General features: G+C 39.5%; 1 protein-coding gene across 6 annotated transcripts in view; it reads left to right on the top strand.

Annotated features, from left to right (window-relative positions):
• The window catches only part of PCNX2 (pecanex 2), a 158575-nt gene that overhangs the window by 109281 nt on the left and 22740 nt on the right, over positions 1-26554 (top strand). For all 6 annotated transcript variants that reach the window (XR_005819063.1, XM_040554128.1, XM_040554131.1 and 3 more), the window contains 4 exons: positions 8142-8200; positions 10634-10849; positions 22050-22303; positions 26320-26553. Coding sequence is in view for 5 of the 6 variants with exons in the window: in XM_040554128.1 (XP_040410062.1) it covers positions 8142-8200; positions 10634-10849; positions 22050-22303; positions 26320-26553 (763 nt within the window). In the remaining variant the exon portion in view is untranslated. The remainder of the gene's footprint in view (positions 1-8141; positions 8201-10633; positions 10850-22049; positions 22304-26319; position 26554) is intronic.

Here is a 26554-nt window from a genome sequence, read left to right as displayed (position 1 = left end):
TGTCGCTGCCAGTTGTCATTACTTAGAGTTCAATCTTTTCTGAATGCTTTCAGTCCCTGGCATGAAAGACACATTGCACCAAGGAGTTCTGCAGCTCATTGCAATCTTTTCAGTTTCGTCTAAACTGCTTCTCCTTCTCTGCTAATTTTTGTGTTTGGCTGCTTCTGTTTCTCTATTTTTATAAACTGACCAGAAAGAAGCACTGTATTCCAGTTCAAAGATGTTACAGTACTGAGGTTGCAGATCCTTTGTTATCAGTTATTACTCAGTTTTATTTATGTTAGCCCCTTTGGTGACCACAGCTCTTTTAAGAAAGTTCTTCATTGGGTTGCCCTCAGGGCTTCTCCAGGCTTTTATTGAGTGTAAAGATAATTTAAAACTCAGCAAAATAGTATAAATAAGTTTCAGCATGTAAATAAAAACCACAATGGGAACTCATTAGTGCCCGGGACTTACAAGTCGAAACAAACAGGATCAGTGAAGGAACAGATTTTAGTTTGAATTTTTGGTGTGTTGTCTTCAAATCAGAATGGGTTGCCTGAGCCTGTTCACAGAGAATGATGAATTTCTTGAGTCTTTCTGATGACTGCAAAGGGATTTAGATCCTTGAATGCTCAGCCTAGCTTGGTACTAGAAGATACTTAGGCCTGCCCATGGGTACAGCCTTCCTGCTGGTGGCGGTGGCTCTCCCCACCTGGCAGTGACGCAAAAGCTGAAGCATTAGCGGGTTGCTGCTATTTTTCCTTCATTACTCTTCCCTTATAACTGGAAAATTTCCCCATGTTTTTGGGAAAAAAAAAGAATGCTTCTCTCTTGAAACTTTGAGTATAAACTGCTCTCTGGGAAGTTGCGCCCTGTTCTCCAGACACATGCATGGTCATGGTTCTGGCATTGGGGAGAGAATAGAGAAAAACAAAACATTTGAACGACAAGGAACATCTTTGACTATACTTCAGTCTTAGCTCTTCATGAGCACTATGAAGTTGCTTGTTACTCATCGGACTTGCTCATCTGATTGTCTTCTCAGGACCCTTCCTTCTTTCTTCCCTGCTGGTGTACCTGTATGATATACATTTTCACATTGCACACCATCAGCACTGTCGCTGGACTTGTACCTACAGCACTGGCTTGGTCTTTAATCCCTTTCAGTGGATGTGCAGGGCTTTGAGGTGCTGCTTCAGGTAAAGCCCCAGGCTAAAAGAAGTCCTACTAGAAATCGTGTCCCCCTCCGTGTCTTGAACTATCATCTCCCCCTTAGCAAGTGTCCTTGTGTGTGTGTGTATGCCCTTTTGGCCACTTGCTGTAGCACAGGTGTATGCACATGTCCTCTCCAAACCAGCCTTACTACTTGACTCCACAATTAGAGTCACAACTCTCTGGGAAAAGACAGGTGAGGAAAAATGGGAGCCTTTAGCCAAATAGAACTGGCATTAAAATAACTGTTTTCTAAGTTGCCAGGAGTTTTACACACAAGGGAGGCTATACAAAATTCAAAGCTGTATTTTGACTGTTTGGCAGTATCTCTTTAACTGGTAACATCTCCTCTTCTCAAATTTTGCCTGTGGCAGTCAATAAAACAAATTGAGGCTAATTGAATAGGAGCCATATGTGTGATAATTAATTGGGAGTGCATTCTGATTCAGTGCTCTGTAGTTCCCTGCTGAGTTAAAGATGCATTCACAACTCCAGTTCACTGAATCATTCTAAGAGGACAGAATAAAGACAGAAGGGAGGCATCAGAGAGAGAATGCATGCTGAGGCCATGCAGGAACGCAAGCAGAGATCAAAACCACAAGCAGGATAAATGAAAAGGGAAAGGGATGGGCAAAGAAGCAAAATGCATGCAGTAGAGAGGATAGTGCAACAGACATTCATAATCAGGAAGTCAGACCTATGGAGAAAAAAAAATTGTGAGAACAATAGAAGAAGACTTTGAGAGATATTTGGAAAGGAAAGCAGGAACAGGGCAGAAGGGAATAGACTCATAAATCAGAAATAGGAAGCAAGTCATATTTTAAGGGCTTGTATGGATATACAGTGGCACTACATTTTTATAAGCTATTCTTCTAATGCTTAGCTTCCAAATTATGTAAATCCAAGAAGAATAAATGAACTCATGAAATTTCTGTCATGTTGAGTATTGGAAACCTGTTGAAATGTATTTACTGAATTTCAATAAGTGTTCTCAGAAAGTGTTCATCCTATTCACTTGGATAATGTAGATTGTCTCCTGTTTTAGATTTAACTGAATAAAATGTTTAGGGGCAAGCTGAGGTTAGGAGCAGTAAACTCAAACCTTCCTTTCAAGAAGATGCTTACTCAACCAGCTTTTGTCAAGATGTAAAGATGGGAAAAGCTGAGATCACAGAGGGAGATGTTCAGCAGGAGTGTAACCATTGAAACTGAGGTGACGTGCTAGTTGTGTACAGATTGCAGCAGGGAATAATTCATGCTATGGCTTGCTCAAGTCCTGGTTGTGTCCTGATATGCAAGGGTATATACTAGACCCAAAATGCCTGAGGGCTTAGAAGAGCAAAATGTAAAATCTCTCTCACTTGTCTCTGAGATTATGCTAAATGCAGAATTATACCACCATTGCCACTGAGAATTGTCCCTGAAGCTTTCTGTTAATTGGCAATAGGTAAATACTGAATGAGTGCTGGAGAAATACTTTTTGTATGCTTTGACTAGCAGTATTTGCTCTCAAAATACCACCTAGTTCAACCATGTGTTGGAGATTTTTTCAGTCTGAAGAGCTGTAGGGACTGCCATAATGACTGCTGCAAACGATCAACATTCTCTACAGTCTGTGGAATTAAATATATATATATATATAATATATATATTTATATATATATCTCTGTTCTAAATTGAATTTTGTGCAATTCCATGGTAGTGGTGAGATTTTTGTTGTTTTTCAGTGTGGTATCATTAATGCTTCACTCCCAGGCTAGTGGCGCTGGAATGGCTCAGTTAGCTTCCATTTTGTCTTCCTGCATCTTTTGGTGAGAGATATGCATATATGGAGAAGCCCACAATGATCTAGACTAGTATTCCTGACGTAGGCTTTCCTTATAGACATCATTCCCTCGTCTTTGTGTTGTTCTTGTATTTCCTCATACCTTCTTTCCATCTCTTTCCATTTCTACTTCCTAATTTTAAGTAGTCACCTTGAGTCTAAAAGTGACAATTAAGATGTGAAAGTCATTTTAATATTTTGCACTGAAAAAAGCAAAAAGCATATCAGCAATAAAGAATATTAAGCATGAATTCTGAAATACCTTGTTCTCCTTTCCTCCTTTCATGTTGTTCAAGCAATTTGCCTCTCTCTGTGTGGAGTAAAGGAAATAAACGTCTTGGGTTCACTTGCCAAAGCAGCTCCCAACACTTTTTTTCCTGTCTGATTTCTCACTCTTTTTCTGGTCAAAACTTCTCCAGGACTTTTCTCATCACCTCCTTTTTACTCTTTAGGCCCTTTCAGTTTCTCAAGCTTTTGCCACTTCATCCTCATGGGCCCATCAGTGCCTCTACATCAGCCAGCGCAGAGCCCAAGTGCATGAGGCCTGCAGTGCTCCTGACCCAGAGCTGGGCACCCTTCCTACAGTGTCTGTGTGACTCACAATGGGAAAAGCAGAGGAATAACTCTTACCTGCAGTGCTTCAGATGCAGGTTTTTGTGTGTGTGATTAATACACTTGCTTTTCAATTAGAAGCATGTCTGAGGTGTGCACAGTGAGGTCTAGCTGGGATGTGAGGTGCTGGGTTAAGCACGGTCCTCCCAAGCATGTCAGGGGCCCAGCCCTCTGTCGCTGATGGCGAGAGCGAGCACAGACATCTCAGTGGAGTCGGCACAATCCTTCCACATACAGAGCTTGTTGTATTGCTTAGTAGAAAATATCTGAAGATAATGACTAAATGTCTTTTAAAAGATAAAGCACCATCGGGCTGGTTGAAAGAAATTAAGTAGCAAGGCAGACAGCTAAGGTGAAAACAGGGGTATTGGTGACATTTTGGTAAAGCATTAGTGAATATTTTGAAGTACACAGATACTTAAATGGCCTAGCTTACAAGTAAGAGTTGAGTTCCCCTGCTAAACCTTTGAATGTCAGAGCATTTAGGTGGGCTGTTTAATTCATGTTTGGCCACTCAGCTTTTGGTCTCAGATGCACATCTCTCACTTGCATCCCTATTGGTGCAGAATGACAGAAACCTTGTTTTCAGGAAAAGCAGGCTGCAGAATAGGATAAGGTTTTAAACAGTCTCAATAATTTCTCAGAGAATGACCAGAAAACAAACCAAAACAAAAAACCTACAATCATGAAGCTCTCAGAATGAATTATAAAAGTCTTTTAAGAAAGTAAAGGAAGGAAGCACAACAGGAAATATTATAGATAATAAAATGTTCCCATGTTTTAAAAGGATCCGTCAGCAAGACAGTCTTTAACAACTGGAACTTTTTTACACCTTAACCCTCCCCCAGTTTCCTAGCATGCAATCAAAGCCACTTTTTATTTTTGCTAGATGAAACACTGGGGGAGGGAGGGAGGAAAGGGAGGAAGAAAGCATGAAGGATAAAATTTAGAGTGAGTGATCAGGAAGGAGAAATTGTTTCCATTTTTGAAAGATCTTTCCTTATTAACATGAGTTAAACCTAGGGCATGTCTTCCATGCAACTGCCCAGAAAACCTGGGCATGGTTATGCACGAAGGGGCTGTCAGCCTTTGCTGCTATAATCGTGCTGAAATCGTTCTGCCTTTTAGATGAAATTGATTTAAAACTACTTGGGCATCCTCACACGTCCAATTAGTACCATCATTTTTGCCTCTGGTGTCCTTCAAATATTCATGGATGCTTGCTTATTCTGCTATTTCCTCGTTCACCCCCCCACCCCTTGCTATCTTATCCTACTACTACTGTGTTTTTAATGTTAAGCCTTCTGTTTATAGTGCCAGCAGCATAAGACATTCAAATGGAAATGCTGAGGATTTTTTCCAGACTCCATGAATAATCATAGGGCTGCAGCATAGTAATATTCCTCCCTGTTAGACTTGTCTGTTAGATGTCATGGAAAGATGGATTAAAATTCATTGGACACAGACAGACGAAGAACTTTGGATCTACCCTAGAAACACATCTCTTCTCTTGCATCCCCCAGAGGGACTGCTTTTCTTTGTTTTGTTCTCTTTCAAAGCAGAGATCCACTCCTTCACAGTAGGAATTCTGGAAATCTTGAATTTGTGTTTTGGGGCAAAATCCAGCAACAGCAAGGCAGATTGTACAGCTGCCATTTTATTTCCATCTTCTGGAAATAAGCACTGCAGTGATCTTTTTTTTCTCATAGTTTGCCTAATTCTCACTATCTGTGGTATGTTTCCAGGCTGCCTGAATCCACCTCATACCCTTTTCTACCTTTCTAAGGAATTTTGGAGAGCAAAGCTGGAGAAGACAGTCTTTCCAGGTTGAAAAACGAGGCAGTATTTTTGGACAAGGAAAGTATAGGAAGTGATTTCATCCTTTTGCAAAGGAAGCGATAGTTTCCTTTAGCAAACGACATGAACAGTGGTATGCAAGACAGTAGATTATCTCACTGTCTATATAAATGCTAGATTAAAAGAGCGTGAGCCAGTTCCTGAAATATCTAAGAAGGATGTTGACTTTAAAATTGGAGATGCTGAAAGACAGTCACTTGCTCTCTGGAGCAAGTGCCCAAGGACCTGTGCTTGGTTTGCATGGAATAATGCAGTTGAGGAAGAAATCCAATTACTGAGCTAATTATCACCTTGGATGAGTGGTAACAACCAGATTTCAAGCCAGAAGCCACTGGAGGGAAGCCCAAATCACCCACTTGTCCCAGAAGTTCACTTTAGGGGGTCCTAGTTGACAACAAAAAGCCCAGGAGTAAAGGCGCAGCAGTTGGAGTGTCAGGAGCACTGTGTTAGAATTTAATGTTATGCAAATTCCTGTTGGCTTCAAGAAGGTGCAAACATAGCTTTGATTACTAATAATTGTGGAAGATTTTTACCTGATTTTTACCTAAGCGTATTACCTGACTGAATTTATTCGAGTAAACTGAATTTCAGGACAAAAGTAGTTCACGTTTTGCTTTACCAACTCTACGTATTGCCTTTGGTCTTCATAAAAATTTAAAACTATGCTTCAAAATATCAGTATAAAGCTTTGAGTTTCTCTAGTACTATCCAAAATGGTGAATCCTTTCTTATCTTGTGTCCTGAGGCACATGTTTTCCCTGCTCAAGAAATCTATACTGTGCTTGGAACTGGGGGGGAAAAGCCACAACAGAGCCTGGTTTAGTTTGGTTTGTGAGAACTGCGCTGCTTCCTTCCCTTCTTCCTATTCAGGCTGCATTATCTCTCACAGTAGACCTGAAGCACTCACAATTTTCCCTGATTGTTTCATGTATCTCTCTTAAAAGGAAAAAAAAGGGAAAGAAATGGAGTCAGAGCTGCATACTGGGCAAAAGGATTCCTGCTAATATAGAATGGAATTTTCTGAAACATTACTTGATTTGTATTGGTTTCAGTATGCTTCAAGAACAGAAATGCTTTTCGGGTTGATAGAAATTTGGAGTAAAGAATGGTATTGACTCGTACTTCATTCTGCCACACTGATTTCAGAGGGACTGAAAGCGAAAAAGGAGCCTCATAACCTTAAAACATACGTGGTTCTGAAATCAGTAACATTTCTCTGCTGAGAATAGAAAATTGATTAAATTCTGTAACGTAATCTTTATGCTTACTCTTGCATATGTTGCATTTGCAGGTGGATGTATGTTAGGGTAGAAGAATTCTGACAACCTTTTTGAAATATAATCATTCTTTATGTTCCAAATTGCTCAGAAGGCCCCCCAGCGTTACCGGTCTCTGTTGCATAGGAAATGAAAATTGCAGTTACAATAAGCTCAGCCAACCAGAGGCAGGAAGATAAATAATACATCAAATAAAATGTTAATATATGTAGATAATGTACTAATATTAATTACAAATAAGTCTAATTAAGACTCATATTCTCACCAACTGTATTTCTTGCAAAGTTAAGAACATGCTTTTTTAAAGCAAAAATCAGTAGGGAAGGAAGTACGGCAGTTCTGTTCCTCTTCTCTCTACTACACGAAAGCATGTGTGTAGTTTTTCTTGTCAGTGCATTTTCCAGAGCTCTTGGGAACAGGGTGGGTGGGCTGCAGAAGCTGGATGAAAAGACTTTCTGACATTAGGGACACCGGCAGCATCCTTCTCCCCAGGCGGCTTCAGCATGAGCTTAGAGCTTCAGCTCAGAATCCTCCAGCCCTTTAAGTAACTTGTATACAGAAAATGTACATGAAATCCTAAAGCACCATTACCAGAGCAGTATTTCAGGAAAATAAAGTATGTTTACTGTAGCATTCCTGTTAGCTGAGGCTTTCACTTGTTCCCTGAAGGCTTGGGAGATGTCTTGGACTCATGGTGCTGAGTATCCCTAGCCACCACAGCAACCACTGTTGGACACAGCTTGCCCACAGTGATTTACTTGTTCCTTGTCTTCAGACTTTGTAAATATCTTTTGTTGCAGGTAAGAATAAAAGCTCAACCCAATGTACCTTACAGTTGCCCTCCATTCTGTGACCATTTTTCCCATGTGCTTTATATTCTACTGGTATAGTGAAAACCCCAAGTAGGGACTGTGTCATTCCTAAGGGAGGCAGAGTTTCCATGTGTATGGACTAAAGCACAGAATTCACTCCCTATTAAGAGATGAGAATGGCCAGGGACTCTGTCATTGCTGTCTAGGTAAATTTGAAGCGAATTGTGTTTTGATTGTTTTTTCTTTCTATAGAAGTTATACACCCACAGCAATACTTTCACACAAACAAAACCCTTTAAGTTGAGCTATTGCCCTTAAGGCTTAGAAAGGAAGAGAGACTGATTTAGTGTTCTTCCTATTCAGTGTTTTGTTGGCACCTGGCTGATGTGCTTCCGGAGCCATTGTATAGGCACACTTGGAATAAACTGAGGACCAGGTTAGGAGTGTGAATTGCATAATGGTGTAGAATGTAAAGATATGTCTAAAAGAAAATAAAAGCATGTATTTGGGAGAATCTTGTTTAAGAGAAAAAGAACTGGCTGTACAATGTGTCTTTGTTTCCAGCACCAAAAGGTCGGACCATTCCAACACAAGATTGGCAATTCAGATCGAAAAGGATGCAGGTATGGCCTGGGATTTGGGGTGATATGTTTTGCTTGGTTTGTAAAACGCGATGTATTCGCTCCATTAAGACTTCAGCTGAAAAGTTAAAGAGATGCAAAGGGTTTAAATGTTGTGTGAACAAACCAGAGCATTTTAAATGTGACAAAGTGCCTCTTTAAGTCGTGTGCCTTGGTAAGTAAATTTGCTCTTCAGTTACATGAAGCTGATTAGATAGCTGCTGGCCTGCAAATCACTTGGTTAGAAACAGCCTTTTTGTTTATGTGGAGCACACAGCAGACATCCTAGCTAGACTCAAAGGTTAGCTGCAGTCAGGAAAACATTCTGGAAAAAAGCAGCAGATTAACAGCGTCCCTACCACTAAGCCGTCTGGGTTGACAGGTATCTCTTGTTCACCGGAGAGAAGCCTTTCTGGTGTGTGGGAAAGGAAGAGAAGGAGAAATCAGAAAATATATAGGAAGGGTTTTAAAAAAAAAAAAAAAAAAGTACATAGGCTTCTCCTCCGTGTAATGGTCCATTAAGTGAGCTCTGATCCATGGCAATCCAAAACACCTTCCTGCATTGCACCAGGCAATTCCCGTGAGACTGGGGAGTGAGAGTATTTTTTGACCAGTCAGTGCGCACTGAAAGTGTATTGGTACCTTAGCTGATGCTCTCCAGCACCTGGCAGGTCAGGGTCCTTTCCAGCAGAATCTGACACCCAGATTTTGTGCCAAATCCTGGTCCCACTGAGAGAGGCCAGGATTTCATAAGGGGGTTTCTTCCTCTTTCATGTTCTGCAGCTGATTTTATATTTCCACTGAGTTGTCAGAGGCTTATATTGTGGAGATATTTACCTTGTAATTATTGTTGTCACATTTTTAACCTCCCTTTTTATGCTTATCTATTAGATCAACAGCATGTAAAAATACACATCTTCAGGTGTAATCCAGGGTGTCCAAGAGGGCAAGAGAAGTGTTAGCAGTTCAAGGCATATATAAAGCTTTTTCATTATGTATCATTTCAAGGCAAAGTGTTAAGATGTTTCTCGAGGTCGTTCTGTCATCTGATAGCAATAATCTCTATTATATGCTAATTATATATGTTAATTATGTTTTTCAAAGCATAGCTCAAGCAACATACTCTTTTTGTGTGTGCTTTAAAAAATAATTTTTTGACAAACATACTACAGAAGGTATAGAGCTGAGTATGTCTGCATGTACATACACACCTGTGTATCCATACATTTGGGGCTAGATGCGTAATGGCCATGGTGATGAAGATCTGTGTAGAAATGTGCCCACTCCTCTTCTTGTAATGAGGAGCAATTTGTGGGGGAAACTATAGCCTTTTGTCCTTTCTTTTTTTCTCTGTGTTAGATCTGCTTAAATATGGACATAAATAAATATGCATGCGTACCTGTACGTATGTATTCCTATGCACTCTCACACATCTGCATGCATGTACAAGATGTTGCTTTGTATGTGTATATCTATTCATGCACCTACATTTAAAAAGTATTAGAGGTGAGCCACTGATGCCTTATAGGAAAAAAAAAAGTTTTTCTCACATCAAGCGTATATATTATATGAAAGAGTACAAGCACAAACCAACACCATGTTGGATTATGTGGCACTATGTTAGCATTTGTGAAAGGTTTATTCCCTTTGTTTAGTTATCATCGCAGAGTGCTAATTTTAATACAGATAAATGCTGTAGACCTCTGAGATTGGACTTTTAGACTGTGACATGTTCTTACCTAGACAGTTGGCCTAAGCAATGTATAACTGGACAGCTGATGCTGTTTTTAAAGAGAGTGGTAGCAATTCTCACGTTGAATGAACCTTGTTTCATTCTTTTTCAATATACTAAATGTGGTTTTTTGTTTTTTTTTTTTTAAGATATGTGCCATCATCTTAAATACTCAAAAGACACTTCATGGCTAATGAAAAATTCCTGGAGGTCTAAAAGAAGTAACTCCAAGTAAATTAATGGAAAGTGTGTGACAAATTCTTTAGTCAGTAAAAATCTCAGAAATTTAAATGTCTTAGATATTTACGTTTAAGCTTATGTACTGAAATAATATGATTTCTGGTTACTTAAAATCAAGAACAATATATAGACATTAGCTTAGAGTCTTTCAATGGAGCTGAAAAATTCTTGCTGTTGTAAAACACAAAGGAGATAATTTGGTTCAGTCTGAACTACGTTATCACTAATTTGATGTTCGAATTATTACATTCTTCGTATTAAACAAAAGCTTCAGTCCTGATTCTCTAAAGGTCTAAGAGGCTTCTAGGACATGCAGTCTGTATAAAGTATCATCATAAAGATACCACCTAGCCAGCGGAAGATGCTTTATGCAGAAATAAAAAAGAATGTAGGACTTCATGCAGAATGGCTTAGTTAGTTAGTTAGTTTACTTAATTAACAAATGTGTACTGCTCTGGTTACAGGAAATGATGACAATAATCTCAACTCCATTTTTTATGAGCATTTGACAAGATCCCTGCAGGAATCTCTTTGTGGAGATTTGATTCTGGGCCGCTGGGGAAACTACAGCACAGGAGACTGTTTTATTCTGGCATCAGATTATTTAAATGCCTTTGTGCACTTGATTGAAATTGGAAACGGCCTGGTCACCTTTCAGCTTAGAGGGCTGGAATTTCGAGGTAAGGATCCCTGATGATTTAAATAACAACAAAAACTGCAGCAAAAACTGTCTGCCTTTCTTAACCTGTCACAGCTCTGTAGTAGGACGTAGAGTTTAAGGATATTTTCTCTCTTTCTTTTTGTAGATATTTGTCTGTGTCTAAAGGCTCTGTATTTCTTTCTATCATTATTTGAATGGCAGTGTTTTGAAACCTAGATACTAAGAAATTTAGAGTCACGTTCTGTGGTATCATAAGATGTTCAGAAACGTATTTCTTTGGTCATGGATCTTTTAAGTTACACTCAGTCATGTATTAAGATTATTTCTCTCCTTCCATAAACTTGAAAACTGAAGTTGCTCTTAAATTGTTCAACTTCCACCCAAACTGGTCTTTGAAAAAATACCAAATATCATAACGACTCCTCTCACAGAAATTATCCCATGTGAGATTATGCAAGATGCTCGTGGTGAGATGGTCTCCATCACAGTGGACAAGGCGGGGAGAAGCAAATGAATCAGGGCTTCATTTCTCTTTTATTTAGGAAGATCTGACTTCAGCTGTTCAATATGTTCCTCTGTCAGGGCTCTCTTCTTTAGGAAAGGATGACTGCATTCCCCTTCCTAGATGTTGTGGTATTTGTGAGGTCAGTTGCTCATAGTATCATGCTCGTGTCCTTTATTATGTTGTTCTGCACAAAGTAGGGAGAAAAATGAAAGTAAACCCACAAAGCTTTTAAACAGTTTTTAAATTCACTTCATGCTATACACAGTGGCTGTGTTTGTTGCTTGGGTTTGTAACCTTTCAAAGATACCACTTTGCGATCGCAGATGCCAGGAGTTTTCAAATGCTAGAATAAACAGCTTCCCAGGCTCAAGGGCTGAGCATCTAATGGGCGACATGCAGAGGAGTGTATAATCAAGACAACTTTTCAGCAAGGTTGAGTATGAGAAAATAGGAGACAGACTGGCTCTTTGAATGCACTTAGGCGTGGGAGGGAAATAGGAAATAACATGTGTGGGCTCAAGTCTTAACTCTGTGACAGACTCCCCGTACGATGTTGAGCAGGTTGTGGTACATGCTTGATGCTCACTTTCCTTTCTGTATGCTGGGGAGGAAGATAAGGAAAGTTATGTGGAAAACAGTAAATACCTGAAAAATCTCAGTATTGTGGTAGCTGGTGAGATACCTATTCAGTACAGAGGCAAATTATAAGAAAAAAAAAAAAAAGCAAGTGGAAAGGGAGATAAAGAATTTGTTTATCAGCCTAGTAATTTCTTGTTGTTCATGATGATGGTGATGTATGTATGTGTCTGTGGCTTTCTTCAACTTCAAAGGCATCTGTGCAAATATAATCTTCTTGTGTGCCCTCAAGGTATGCAGTGGTGCTCCTATGTTTGAGATAGGTACTGAGGTTAATACCTTATAAAGGCCAGAGATGGAAAGTTTTTTTCGGCAGATTTGGAATTTGCTACTATTTCTTTCATGTCCACGCCAGACAAATGCAAATCTGTGTTGCTCTACAAGAACAGTTAAATACTGTGACAGTTCAAGCCTCTTAGTTATAGTACCGCTGATTTCGCAGGCTGATAAATCTCTAAGATAATTGCTTTTTTTTCTTTTTTTTGAAGACAGTTTTAGTCAATCTGTCATTTTGGTGCCTCTTAGGTTACTCAAAGTACAATTCTTTATGGAAACCTTGTGAAGTTAGAAAATGTTTAATTCGTTTCTGTAGATCTGAAAATAAAAGTGACTTCCAGGATGGTCTAAAAAGTGATGTATCTTGGAAAATGTTGGCATTAAGTTTATTTTTGTTGGGATTTTGAGTAAACAGGACAATGCACATTTCCTTTATCATCCATCCTGATTTCCCCAAATTATCTTTGCTCATCATCCTTTTGTGTTAAAATAGTTCATTATAGGATTTGAAACAAATAAAAGAAATCTCACTTCCATGCTTAAATTGTAAGAGTTTTTTCTTTGTGCAGTTGCCACCTCCTGCTGAGTCCTTCTCCTTCATCACCACCCCCATGCAGTTTAAGAAAAGTAAATCTTGCAAATATAGATGAAAAATATGAGAAGATGCTCAAACCACATTCTGGCTAGATAAAAAGCAGGCAGGCTTAATGAGCTGAAAGTTGAGTAGTGAATAACTGGATAGGTTTGTTGCAAGGAGGACTTTGACTTTGGGACAGCTTGATTCATTACCATTTGATTCATTACCAGGTGCCATTTTGTGTCTGAGTCTGAGAGCAAAGCTCCAAAATTGTAGTGTGCCACCTGTCGAGTGTGCCACCTCTGTATTCCCTAAAATCAGAGTTTGTGCAAACAAATGGGTCTGAAAATTGACATTTCCATGCCGACTGCCTAACACTGCCTCTCCTTCTGACCAGATCTAACATGTCTGCTCTCTGCAGCAGGTCTTTAAATTCAGCCTGGGCTGAGCCTCTGCAGCCTGTCATGTGTCCCAGGTTGCCTTTTGGAACCAGATGAGTTCTTCTCATGAATATTCCCCTCCCCAGGCGCTCTCATGTTCCTCAGGAGAGGGTCGGCAGCCTTTGAGGGAGCATTCTTACTGAGCATTCAAAGGACATGGATCCACAGGACCAGCAAAGCAGCAGCAAACATGAACCAGGAAGGCACAGACAAATTACTGAGGGGGGAAGAGGAGGAGAGGAGTGGCAAAAATGAGAATGAAAATCTCACCTAGACTACAAGAAAAAAATGTATGATTATTTTTTGTCCTCGTGGACGTGATAAGTATGTGAAGGTTTCTCTGTCTTTCAGAATATTTTCTCAAGATAGAGAAGGATATATTGGGAAGAGCAAGTTGGGTGTCTGAAGATTCAGATTACATTGTAAACAAAAAAAAACACCGATAGGATGGAATAATGGAACATACCTGAGGAGAGAGCAGCTTGAACGAATAGCATTGGACATGTAAGAGTAAACCCCTCAGGACCATGCAGAGTAGGTGCCAGAGAAACCACAAGAATTTCAAGGCTGTTTAAGCAGAAACAGATGAGCCCAGAGGGGAACCAGGCATGAGCTGGATAAGATGGATCTGCCTGATGCAGACAGTAACAAACGTTTTGCAGACTCCAGACAGAGTGTGGGCAGGTAATCTGCTGTGTGCCCAGTGGATGGGCTGAGGTGGTGTGTTGACACCAGAGTGTTGCTTTTGTCTCCAGCTAACCCATGAGGGCTGGTTTGCTTTAGATAAGTCATGCTGCGGGACTGTGTCCTTTGTGTAACAGGTTACATTCTTGTGTCATCAAGGAACTGGGCTGCTCTAGTGGGGCCGCGAGTTACGTAGAGGAGACAGAGTCTGACTAAAAGGAGCCAGAAGGTCTGACCTGAAGGCAGAAGCTGTGTGAGGGGACAGGTCAAGGGCTGCTCTCAGCTCTGTGAAAGCTGAGACTGAGCAGAAAATCTTCCTTTGAAGGTTTCCTTTGTTCCTTCCTTTGAGCAGGATCGCTGCCTGCTAGGGCAGGAAGTCAGACCGGGTTGCCCCAAGCAGCAGGAAGGACCATCTCCTGCGCCAGCTGAGTAGGTTCCTTCCATTTCAGGTCTTGCAATTGCTCCATGGTGGGTGTGGGGTACAACTCAGTAGAGTAGGGTTTTTTCTGCATGTGGGAAGAGTGCATGAAACAGCTGGGAGAACTTTGGAGCTTACAAAGCCAAGAGGCAGTTGCTGATAAACACTAGGCTTTCAGTCCACATACAACCACATTTCCTCTGCTTTGTGCATCTCATGTCCCTATTTTTGGTTGTCTGGTCATGTGCTGGTTTTCACATAGGACCCTGTTTTCATTCATTGTACAGATTGGTTTCCCACAAAGAGGGAAAGAAAAGGGCTAGAGGACAAACTTGAGGTCTGTCATTTCTGAGCTTTGGCTGCTTGATTTCTACTTCAATTTCAAGCGTAATTTTAATTGAGAGCCCTAAAAATCTGCTGTTCCTTAAATAAGAAGTTCACGTTTGGCTGGGAAACGAGTGAATCACAGCAGTGTTCTCTGTGTCTGCAACTGTTTTCTGAGTAAACCAAAAGCAGTATTTGCATTGAGGAGCTCTAGCTTTTCCTGTGAGTGTTTCTCATGCACTGGCAATGCTGCCACAGCAGCGCCCAAAGAAAAGGTCAGAGTGTCTTCCTAGTTTAAGTGTACTGGAGGCAGGAGAGACCACCTCACGTATTTGCATCCAGCTTAATTAAGAGTTGGCATTATAAAATGACTGATCCAGATTGCTTTCTAACTGTGTATAATTGAAGCATGCGTCTCAGTTTTTAAATGAAAAGCATCTTTGCAGTCGGGTAAGAAGATACAGATTGAACAAACTGAAAGAAGAGAGTCAGCAAAGCTGGCATTCCTCTCATCCATCTTTAGTCCTGTTCAAATTGAGCAGCTTGTATGAATTAGTTCCTCACTCTCCTTTCAAGTGATGGAGAGGGGATGTGCCTCCATAATTTCATTCGTCCTGTGTGTAATGCAGGGGGAAGGCTTAAATACCTCCAGGTACCGAGAGGAGATGCTCATCTCTACCAAAAACGGAGAGGGTATTGATGAGCTTGGGGTTGGTGAAAACTTTCTGCAAGTTTTGGATTGTGCAGCTGCACATTAGTGTGGGGGAATGAAGCTCTTCGGTAACTTAACAATACTGTCTGTGCTAGACTGCAGTGGTACGCTAAAAGCAACCTGCCAGAAGAAATACATAATGTATCATTTAATTTGGAAGGAAGAGGCAGGGGAAAACCCACAATCAAGGAACAAGCAGAAAGAATGTCAAAATATCTACCTCCCGCAAGTTCCCTGTAGAACGAGGAAGCCTTAAAATATTTTCCTGTTTAGTCTGTGCCTCAACAAAATGTCTTTTGGAGAACATCCAGTTAGGCGTAGCATGTGCAGAAATTACTTATGGATGATGCTGCTGAAATCTTCAGGAGCTGTTTTCTAACTCATTCCCGGTATTCTTCAATCATATAATTAACTTCTAAATCTCTGCTGTGATTTTGTTACTGAATGTTGCACGTGCAATATTCACGCTTCACTTGGAACTTCATTAGATGAAGCAAGGGAAGAAGCACAGAGCAAGCACAGATGTAACTGCACATAGTGGCAGGCAGCTGTGGCAGCAGGATGGGATTGCCGGTGGGGCTTTCTCTTTGTTAGCTAGTTTATTTTCCACGCAAAATGGCGTATGAATGCAGCCAGTTTAAGGTATATGCTTTAGGCACAGTAATGATGTCTAAGAAACAAGGACAGTTACTCATTTCGGCAGCATGTGTATATGCTGTATGGTTTTATTACAGTAGCAAGTACATTACCAGTGCAAGGAGTATTTGTTGGTGTTTGATTTCTGTGTTTGAAGGCTCTGTAGCGTGAGCGAGAATCAATCATTATTTAAAGACTGGATGCAGCATTCACTTTCTACTTTTTCAAATCAGTTCATGCTGTTGGGAAGTAAAAGTTCCCACCTTTATGTCTTTCATGAGACCGTACTTGATGTATGTTTGGTGAATGCACAAAACCATCAAAAGATATTGATAAATTACAAGGAGTTCAGAGAAAAGCAGCCATTTTTAACACGCCTCTTTTGAGAGAAGGTTAAAAGAATTGAATGCACATTGTTTGCAGGAAAGAACAAAGGCTAAGAAATACGATGTTCAGAAATATTATGGGCATGAACAGAAAGGATGCAGAAGGATTTCTTTGATTTAATCATGGTGAACTACTTGAAAAGACATAAAACAGGGAAGACAATACTTTACATTGAATGCAGGAAACCTGTGATGTAGAAGCCTTTCTAGGTGTACAGTAGTGCTCCAGCAGTGTAAACTATCTATGCATTTCAAATAGACTTAGAATACTTCAGTTTCTTTAACACAGGCTAGAATAAATATTTGATGCCTTTTTTCCCTTTCCTCCCTTGCACAATTTTACATGTATATATGGGTGTACTGGGGAAGACTTCTGGAAGGAAGGAAAATGTTTTTAGATGCTCAGTAGCCTTTTTAGTGAAAATATTTCTTTGTCAGAAACAAAATGTTGCACTACATTGCACTCCAAAAGAGGTGACATGGGAGGTTCTCGTGGTATTTGGTAGCTGCAAGTTTAACAACCAGCACCCTTTGAGAATGCTTTCTTTCACCTGGGGTTTCACAATGTGTCTCGGTGAACCAAGAAAAGGAGAGGTTTTTGAGGAGAGGTGATATCTGTTGTTAGACCAACTGATCTACTTTAAAAAAAAACAGGCTATTTTTCAGGCATAAAGCACCTGAAGCTGTTGAAAACCAGAGCACAGTTTTACAACTAATAGTTTTGATGTTTGAGGAATTAGTATGGTTGCTTTGTTGTTGTTGTTGTTTTTTTTTTGTTTAAGTCCTGAGATTTTTCTTTGAAACAACCTGAGGTTCTCACAGTTATAAATTATTATTTGTAATCCCAATTCTACAAGGAAACAACCTGGAAGGAACCAAAGCAGGTGGTAGTTTCCAGAAAGTGTCCAGTTCTGCGATCCTTGAGTTTCCATCTGGGAGCTCAGTTCACTCCTTTTTGAAGTATTTTTTCTTTTTTATTTCTAGAGCTATAATACAATGCTTGGTTTGGGGGTAAATAGCCTTTTGCTGTCTTTTAGCTCTTTACGCTTCTTCTGGGTGATAACTTGCCACCTTTCAAGCTGCTATGCTAAGTAGAAAAGACATGTCGGGGTAAAGGAGCCTTGTCCATTAGAATTTAAGAATACCCAGATTTGCAGAACTCGGTGGAACAAAGTCACTGTGTTATTTCCACTGTAATGCGTTTATTTGTAAAATGCTAATGATTTTGTGAAACGAATGGTGAACAAACAGGCAGTTCTGTGGAGTCCTTGGTGAAGAGACCTCTGCGTATACCCTGCCTTGGGCTTCAGTCTGTCTTCATGGCTCTCATCTCTATGTCTGGCCCAATCCCTCAAACTTAACACCTAGTTAAATCCCTTAGTCCAAAGCTGGTTGTTGGGGTCACAGAGTTTAAAGCTTGAAGTGCAGGAGAATGATTTGTGATCTTAACATCTGTGGGGTGGCGTTAGTACGTGAGCCCTGTGAGACCTTTCATGGTACGTTTGCACTCTAGGTGCTTGTACGTCAGCAGTCCTAGATGCTCAAGCCATCATAGCCTTCAGCCACAATAATTTATCTGCATTCTGGATGTGTTGTTAAACTGGAGTGTTTTATAGAAATGTTTTAGTTTTATAAATAAGTTTATAGAACTGCTTCTAGAAGTATGTTGCTGTGTTAGACGGTTCTCTTTCTGGCCCTTCAGTACTGAATAATGCTTTTCCTTTCACTCACTCAGTTTGCAGAATTAAATGCAAAAGCATACTTTGATTTCAGCCTTAAATTCTAGAAGGCTGGATGGTCATTAGTTTAGGTATATTTTCTGAATCCTCTTGAAGTGAGATTACAGCCTTCAGTTCCAATATTCTCACTTCCATTTAGGTCAGATCATGCTAGCAGAGTACAAGTTGGTCTTCAGGTCCTGACGTTGTCAGGAAAATAGAAAGAGGTCCAAATTCTCACACTGCTTTTCTCCTGAGCTCACGTAGATTGACCTTGCTTTGTTGAGCTGGCACGTGTTCTTGTGTTGATGAATTTTTGGCAACCATCCAGTGTTAGATATCTTACAGATGAATCAGCCTCATCTGTGCTAGCAAGGGTCACAGTGAATGACTAAACCCGAGTGGAGCAGGAGAGCTTATTTTCTTTCTGCTGCAGAAAGAAATGTTAAAAAAATGTTTTCCTTCAGATTTCAAAATGACTGATTACCAGTGAAAACATTTTCCTGTATTTTAATATTTAATGGTACTACACGTAATTATATTGCATAACTGAAGTGCACGTTCTGCTCCCTGCTCTTTGGTTTTATGAATAATTCTCTTAGAATTGCTTGAACTTGATCATTTTTGGAGAAGCAATATAAAACTGACATTTTAATCATCAGTTTATAACATTATATATATGAAAGTTTGGGGTCACTGTTCTGTAAAAGATGCACACAGATGCTTAACTTCATTTGCTGTCACTTGCCCCTTTTGGCTCCATGCATAACGCTGAGCACATGCTCGTAGTCTTTGCAGTACCAGTGTCTAGAGTAATGAACCAAAAGGGATTGAGGCAGGCACTGGTAAAATGAAAATTTTCAGTAACATGAAAATTTGTGGCATTGAAATCCAGCCAGTGCATTATGGCCTAAAGCAAGGTTCAGTTAAAGATGAAAGAAAATTTATGGCAGTCTCAGTAGGCCTGACTGGAAGAAATAACGGGAACCAACATGAACTTGAGCATCAAGTCTGCCTTTTGCCTTTGCAGACCCGAGTCTCTTTTCTAGATGGCGCTTGGAAATATTAATCAGCAGATGAGTTGGGACTGAGGACATGAGCCAGGGATTTGGTATTTTGGCAGAACACTGGCCATGCCTCAGATCACACATTTAAAGTAAACAGAGGCTCTCCAAGCAATCAAGACACCGAATCCCTGTGGTGATAGTACCTGAATGCATCAAGCAGCTGTTGTTAAGCAAGGGTGTGCTTGCCAGATGCTGACAGAGCACAGCCCCGACTGCACTCTTTGGAATACATTTGTGGAATGACCACATGAGCTCCTTGGTTTGTTCCCAAAGGTTTTGTAATAATACAGGCCCAGTTAGAAGGCCTGTGGCTCCCCAGGTTCAATGTTGATTGTATTCACTGTAGAATAATTTTAAGTTTCATTGATTAAAATTATCTAGTAAAGATGACTTGGAGACATTTTTACCTGTGGAATTAGCTGAGAATGGAAATAATTGTTCTTGCTGCTTCTTCTGTTTGTGATGCATGTGATGACAGCTTCCCTCAAACACTGAGGGTCCCTTGAACTCACCAGTTATCAGTCTCTTTAGGGCCCATATTTTACAAAGTACTTGGCTTAAGAAAACTGGTAATTACAGTCTCTACTAATAATGTAAGGTATTTATTAATACAGGCAATATAGAGAGCACCTAAAAGCATAGCCAGCATTTGGTAGGAATGAAATGCGATACTTGCTTACAAAGTAAAAACTAGATTTAAGAATAGGGATAGATAGAGTAAGCAAACCCATTTTTAATTCCACTAGTTGTAAGGGGATTAGTGGCACTTGTTTATTAGGCTTGTGCTTTTCACCGCTTATAAATTCTTGTCAATGTTTAATTTAGCACCTGGGATGAGGACTGTTCTTTTCTTAAATTCAGTTTAATACTGAAAGACATTCAACCTTTCAAAAAATAGACATAACAGCAATAGTAACAGCACCAGCAAGGAGTAGTTATTTTACCCTTTTCAAGCTCTGTACAGAGGGACATGCCTTTCCCTACTTTGCTTTGAGTACAATGTCTTTTGACTTGACTTCAGGAAAGCATCCACTGACCCAGAGCAGTTACTGTTTTTTTTTTTTTTTTTTTTTTTTTTTTTGCTGTTGAGCGTTAAGTGTTAATTCATGTAGAAATCTGTGAAATATGAAGCAGAAGCAAGCCAGTTCATGTCCAGTCCCACTGGAAATGTCAACTTGATAGGTAATGCTTTGTACTTTGTGGCAGTCTTGATCGGATAGATGTTTATACTTAGGTTACTTAAGTCATTTAATGATTAGTCATAATTGTATATCCCTGAAGTCCAAGGGGGAACACGCGAGTATGTGAACAATGCTGGATTTACACACACAGTGTAAGTTTTCAGTTTCGAACATACCCAAATTCTTCTCCCATTTACACTGGCACAACAGAACAGGTCTGTTGGTCCTGGCAGATGCTGCTTATTTTTCTTTATATAATCTCTAGCAATAAAGTTCTCAGAGAGATGATGTGTTTCAAATCATGTGGTTTTCTTGCTATTTTTGACTGTGAGAACACAGGATGTGCTCTGAAGTGTATTTGCTGGTATGTTAAATTTATATGCCATACCACACTTTCCCCCAGAATGAAAGGTAAGCGGTAGCAGAGATGCAAACTCGAATTAGTATGTGAGACACACACTTGTTAAGGAACATGTAATGAGCAGATGAGAGCCTGCTGGTAACTGTTGTGTCTTTGATGCCAGCTAAGGCTTTAACTGAGTGTATCCCTCTCCAGAAACTGCAGTACAGTGTCTAGCACCTTCCTCTCCTTTCGAGACCATTTGGAAGCTGACTGAGCCAGCTCTCTCATGGGGTGACACCGAAACCACTGGTGGAAAGGCCACGTGAGATGTATGTGTAGCTTACATGGCCTTGAAAGATAGTTTCTAGAACTTCAGTGGGGAGAGGAAGTTCTGCAACAACCCACAGAGAGTAAATTTTAAGAAGGTTACATGTCAAGAAAATCTAGCTCATGTATTTTGAGAACTGTGTGGGGAGCACATGTCCACCTCTGGTTTTGATTTGTAGTGCCCTACATGGTTTTCAAACCACATTTATAGCTTTTAAATCCTGAGGGCTCAGGCTGACCATGAAGCGTGCACAGCACAGGCCAGAAATGCAGTCTGCAAAGCAGAAATATTATTGTTGCTGCATCTGCCTCACAACTTCTTTTTGAGTTAACATGACTTTTTCAGAAAGATTTCCTCCATTTTGATCTAAAGGCCTGTGTAATAGGCTAATTAGAGAGCTCCTCTGTCCTCATGATGTACTGCCACTAGTGCTATTCATTAGAAATGTTTGATCCAGAGTAGCTTTTACTCCGGTGGGAGAGAGAACAACCAGTTGCATGTTATTTTTGGAACCTGCTTTCCACGATAGTTTGCTCTAACCCAGATTTTATAAGTGCTCTGACAGACTGTAAAATCTTTGTTTGCATCCTGTATGTTATTTGAAGAAGCAGACTGGGACTTGGATCAATTTGCTTAATATGCCTGATGGAGCAAGAATCTTTAGTGTTGCTTCCTGGTGAGTTTTTATTAAGGCAGAAGCTGTGGTCTGTAGTTTGGCTCAGCTCAGAACCAAATGCCTAGAACATTAGATTGGGCCCTTTTGGCTTTTATAGGTGGTAGTAAATAGTAGTAAATAAATGATGTATAGCGCTTTATTTGCTACTGCACATGGATCAATTGGCACATCTAATTTGTTGCCATAGCTCTTTCTATTAGATTTTTGCTAAGCATGTAGAGCCTTAAATCATACTTTCTCTGCTTGGAGGAAGTCCTTTGTTTCCTCCCCCCACAATAACTGGCAGCATATTCTCTTTTTCTCACTGCCAAGGGACATATTGCCAGCAGAGAGAAGTGGAGGCTATAACAGAAGGAGATGAAGACAATGAAGGCTGCTGCTGTTGTAAGCCCGGACACTTGCCTCACTTGTTATCATGTAATGCAGCCTTTAACCTCCGATGGCTGACATGGGAAATAACACGAACCCAGTACATCCTGGAAGGATATAGCATCATTGATAACAACGCTGCAACAATGCTGCAAGTTTTTGATCTGCGGAGAATACTTATCAGATACTATATAAAGGTAAACTCTTTGGTAAAGTGGACTGTATTCCTGTGCAGGTGTGTCTAAAGGCTAGCTTTCTGGCTAGCTTTTAGAAATAGAGTTTGAAGTAACTGACTTTGTATTTATTCATTTCCACCATTGGCAGTCAGACTGACTCAATATTAGGTAGGGTTAATTAACTCATATCTCTCTTTGCTGTACATGATTCTGGCCAATTACATGTAGTACAGAAAATCATAGACACTCTAAAGCAGAAATCAAGAAAATGTGTTAACATCTACTGATAAAGGCAGAGGAAGCATTCTTACAAAGCAAAACATCTCTCACAGTTTGTTATTTCTTCTTGATTTGGCCTTTATACTGTGGGGTGTTTTTTTTGGTTTTTTTTTTTTTTTTTTCTGGCAAAAAATATCAACAAGCATAAAGATCTTTGGAGCTCTCTGAAGAGCTGTTTCTCAAGTGTACTTTGTTACCAGCATAAACCCCTTTTTTACCTGCTGTTTTACGTAAGTATCACAACACATTTGAAGTTAGTGAATTCCATTGATTAAACATCAATTCATTTACACCACTTCTATATTTGCAGTGTTATTAAGATCACAATGACCACACAGATATTTATTTGTCAGAAAAGCCAAACCCTTTTAACCCAGCAAATTAAGAGTTCACTATGCTTTACTGTCTTCTGCTGAAGCAACAAAAGCCAAAGGCTGCTGTTTATGCTGTTGGTACTTCTATTAAGCCAATTACCAAAGCTCCCAACCCTTTCTGACATCTCCTCCCTACCTGTGTCTCTGCAATTTTAAAAATCCTGTCAACCTTAGAGAGACACCTCTTGTAAATAAACTAGTCACCTTTTTTTTTTTTTTGCAAGCGAACACATGCAGTTAAAACAAGATCATTGCCTCACAAAGGTGCTTTGGTCATGCAGTTGATTACTTTGTAAAACACAGACTGGGGTTTCTCAAATAACTTTAAAGGCGTAAGGCCTGGTAACCAACCTACTTTGTTTAATTAATTAAAAACAAAACTGTGTGTGAGCGTGCTTTTTTTTTTTTTTTATTATTTTAGAAGTATCTTTTGTGGCTATAAATTTAATTCAATTATTTTTAAGGAATGTATCTAAACAACAAAAAAAACACCACTTCTTTAAACTGAAATCAATATGTTGCTACAATTGCTTCACTTTACTTTAAAAGGTAACCTGAATTTAAAGTGTGGTTTAGAGTTTTGGGTCTGGAAGTATCCAAGAAGCTGCCGACATATAAAGGTGCTTTGACAAACTTTGGTCCTCTGTGATACTGATGAGGTTAATTGATCCTGCCTTGAGTGAAAGGGAGGAGGGTTAAATGATCTCCATGCTACCGAGGTATACTGTGGCTCCACACCCACTGGATGCAGGTTTTGTAATGTTCACCATCTATGACTTGTGAGTTGTGGAAATCTAATCTATTTTGGTTTGATTTCCTTGAGCCAATGTCATTATACTGCTTTTATGGAACTTCATTCTTAGAAAGGTGCCAGTCCCTTAATCTACTTCCCTTCTTAGTGAAAGGAGAACAGAGGATCATAATGACCAGTTGGCAGCTTTGCTATTAACCTGTGTTGGGTCTCCCACAAATTCAGGTGAGCCCTTCCTCAGGATGACCATCCCAGAAGAAACCTGTAAAGAGATTTTTTTCCTTCTGTTCTTCATGTTAGTAGTTTCCTCCATAAACAGGAGCTTTGATAGGATTTTATCAAATCCTTGTTACAGCTTAGGAAGGTGAGAAGATTATGTTATGTATTAGATAAGCTATCACCCTGCTTGTTTAGTGCTGTTAGAACTTACCTTTGGATAAATGATACCAGAAACAGAAGTGAGAATTCACTCCTTCTCCAGCTTGCCCTTATTGAGGAATCCTGAGCTGTGAAGACCCTGGGCAATTTTGCTGTGAACATTTTAAAGCCCTGACACTTTCCTTTTAGCAGAGCAGGAAGATAATTTTATGAAGAACTCTGGTTAATGCAGTGTTCAAGTCAGGTAAATCACAAACTCAGAAAAGCCGTAGACTTGAGCTTCAGCAACATCTGCACTTCCATCACACTGAGTGCTTGGAGTGCTTCTAGTTTATTCTTTGTAGCTTACAGTATTGTAAATATTTACCATATCATTTCTGAATTGCCATATAGCTGGGAATGTACTCACACACAAAACATATCCATGAAGAGCTACTAAGAGCAGAACTTAATTAGGTGGCAGAAGTTTTTGCTGTTTCTGTGTCTGATTACCAGTCTGATTGTTTTCCCAGCTGAATCTGTTTCTTTGTAAACACAGGTGAGAATAATAAGAAAAGCAAACTGTATTTTGAAGATCACCAAAGAAAATGTATGCTTTGTTTCAGTTCTCTTATGATTCATGAATAAGTATTATATTGGTCTTTTAAAGAATGAGTTGCACTGAGCTTCTTATTCTTTATGTATTTATTTCATTTGCAGTTTCATTGACAGCTTAGAAAAGCCCCTATTTCTTCTTGTAAAAGGATTTTTATTCTCCACAAATAAAGTGGGTCAGCTCCTGTAGTCCTCCTGCATATATTTTGAAATCATTTCCTGCCCAATCACTGTGATATTTTTCCCTTGTGCCTCCTCCATCTTTACAATATAGTCTTATTTAAACGTCTTCTACTGTTTAAGAAATCTGCATTCGCTGAGTCCTGTGTTTTCGGCTCCTATTGTTTCTGCGTGAATCTTTTTAAATGAGCTTATTGTCCTCCACATGCCAAAAAATTAAGGGTCTGTCCCCGGTCTGTATCGGTCTGCCTTGTATTTTTCCTCTGGAGTTTAATTTTCCTCTTGCCTGTGTAGTTTTGTACAGTTTGAAAGACAAATTGTGGATGGCACCTGGAATTTTTAAAAGGCTGGTAGTGCTTCTGTCCTTTTTCATTTTAATCCATCATATTTTCATTTTATACATTTAATTGCTCATTAATATTTCTGTTGCATGGATGAGGTAGAACTACATCATCTTCAGCCATTTTCACTTGCCTCTTGTTTGCTTTGGAATCCAATTCTAAATATATTTTATTAAACCAAAACATTATAGTCATAAAACATTATAATGGGACTTCCTTGCTGCTGTCACCTTCCTTTACAAGACTGGAGCTTCTCCTTAAGTTCCATGTTCTTTTGCAAGTAGTCTTTAAACTTAGTACTGATAGGTTTCTCTTATTATTACTTAATGGTTCCAGACCCACTGGTTAGAACTTAAGCTTTAGAAACTCAGGCATAGATAAGAGTCTTGCTGCTTTCTGTTTGTGTATTTGGTAAAAGAACTCCTGCTTAAATGCTCTTCCTCGTTCAGTGGTTTTTAAAAGTAAAGTCAGTCAGATCAGCTACCAGCTTCTTAACTTTATGTATAATAAATTCTCCATTTTTATTTATTGTCCACATTGACAAATAACAAAAATAACAATGTTACTAAATGAAGAGGGAAAACAACAAGTAAAATGGGGTTTCGGAGTTACATTATACACATCTGTCGAATCTCACCTTTGTATATTGTGGTGGAAATGTTTTTCTAAAGAATTAGGAAAGCTTTGTCCCCAGATAACAGGACGCTCACACAGAAAAAAGAAACCTTGTCTGACCATGTGAGAATCTACTGCGAGTTTTTCAAAATTTGCCTAAACTTTTATCAATATCGCTTTCTTGGTGATAGGCTCTACAAGCCCCACCAGTATTCACAAACTTACACATTTGAGTGCAAGAGTTCTGTGTTCTTATTGCAGTCTATTGATTTGTATTAATTTTCCTGTAAGGCAGCAATGTATTAAAGATATGACTTCTTTTTCTGTTGTCTGCTATTTAAATATCAAGTATTACCATCTAACTAAACAGTCTGGTGAAGCAATGATGCCAAGCAGTAAAAAATAGGAAGAATACGTACTGTTATGGGTAGCTAGTATTGTCCTCTTTGATTTAATCTCTCTGTGTAAAATATTTCTGCATTAATCAGAGATAGACTAACTAATGTTTGCACGTTTTGTCAACAGAGTATAATATACTTTACAGCAAGCTCTCCCAAAATTTTTGACTGGATAAAGGATGAATCCATCCAAAAGATACTGCAGCCTTATGCAAAGTGGCATTATATTGAACGTGACCTTGCAATGTTTAACATTAACATAGATGAAGATTATGTTCCCTGTCTCCAAGGAATAACAAGAGCTAGTTTCTGCAGTGTTTATCTGGACTGGATTCAGTACTGTGCCAGGAAAAGGGTGGAGG

Source organism: Cygnus olor, chromosome 3 (assembly GCF_009769625.2).
Source record: "Cygnus olor isolate bCygOlo1 chromosome 3, bCygOlo1.pri.v2, whole genome shotgun sequence".
NCBI classification, from domain to species: Eukaryota; Metazoa; Chordata; class Aves; order Anseriformes; family Anatidae; genus Cygnus; species Cygnus olor.
This window is presented reverse-complemented; position numbering and strand designations above follow the sequence as displayed.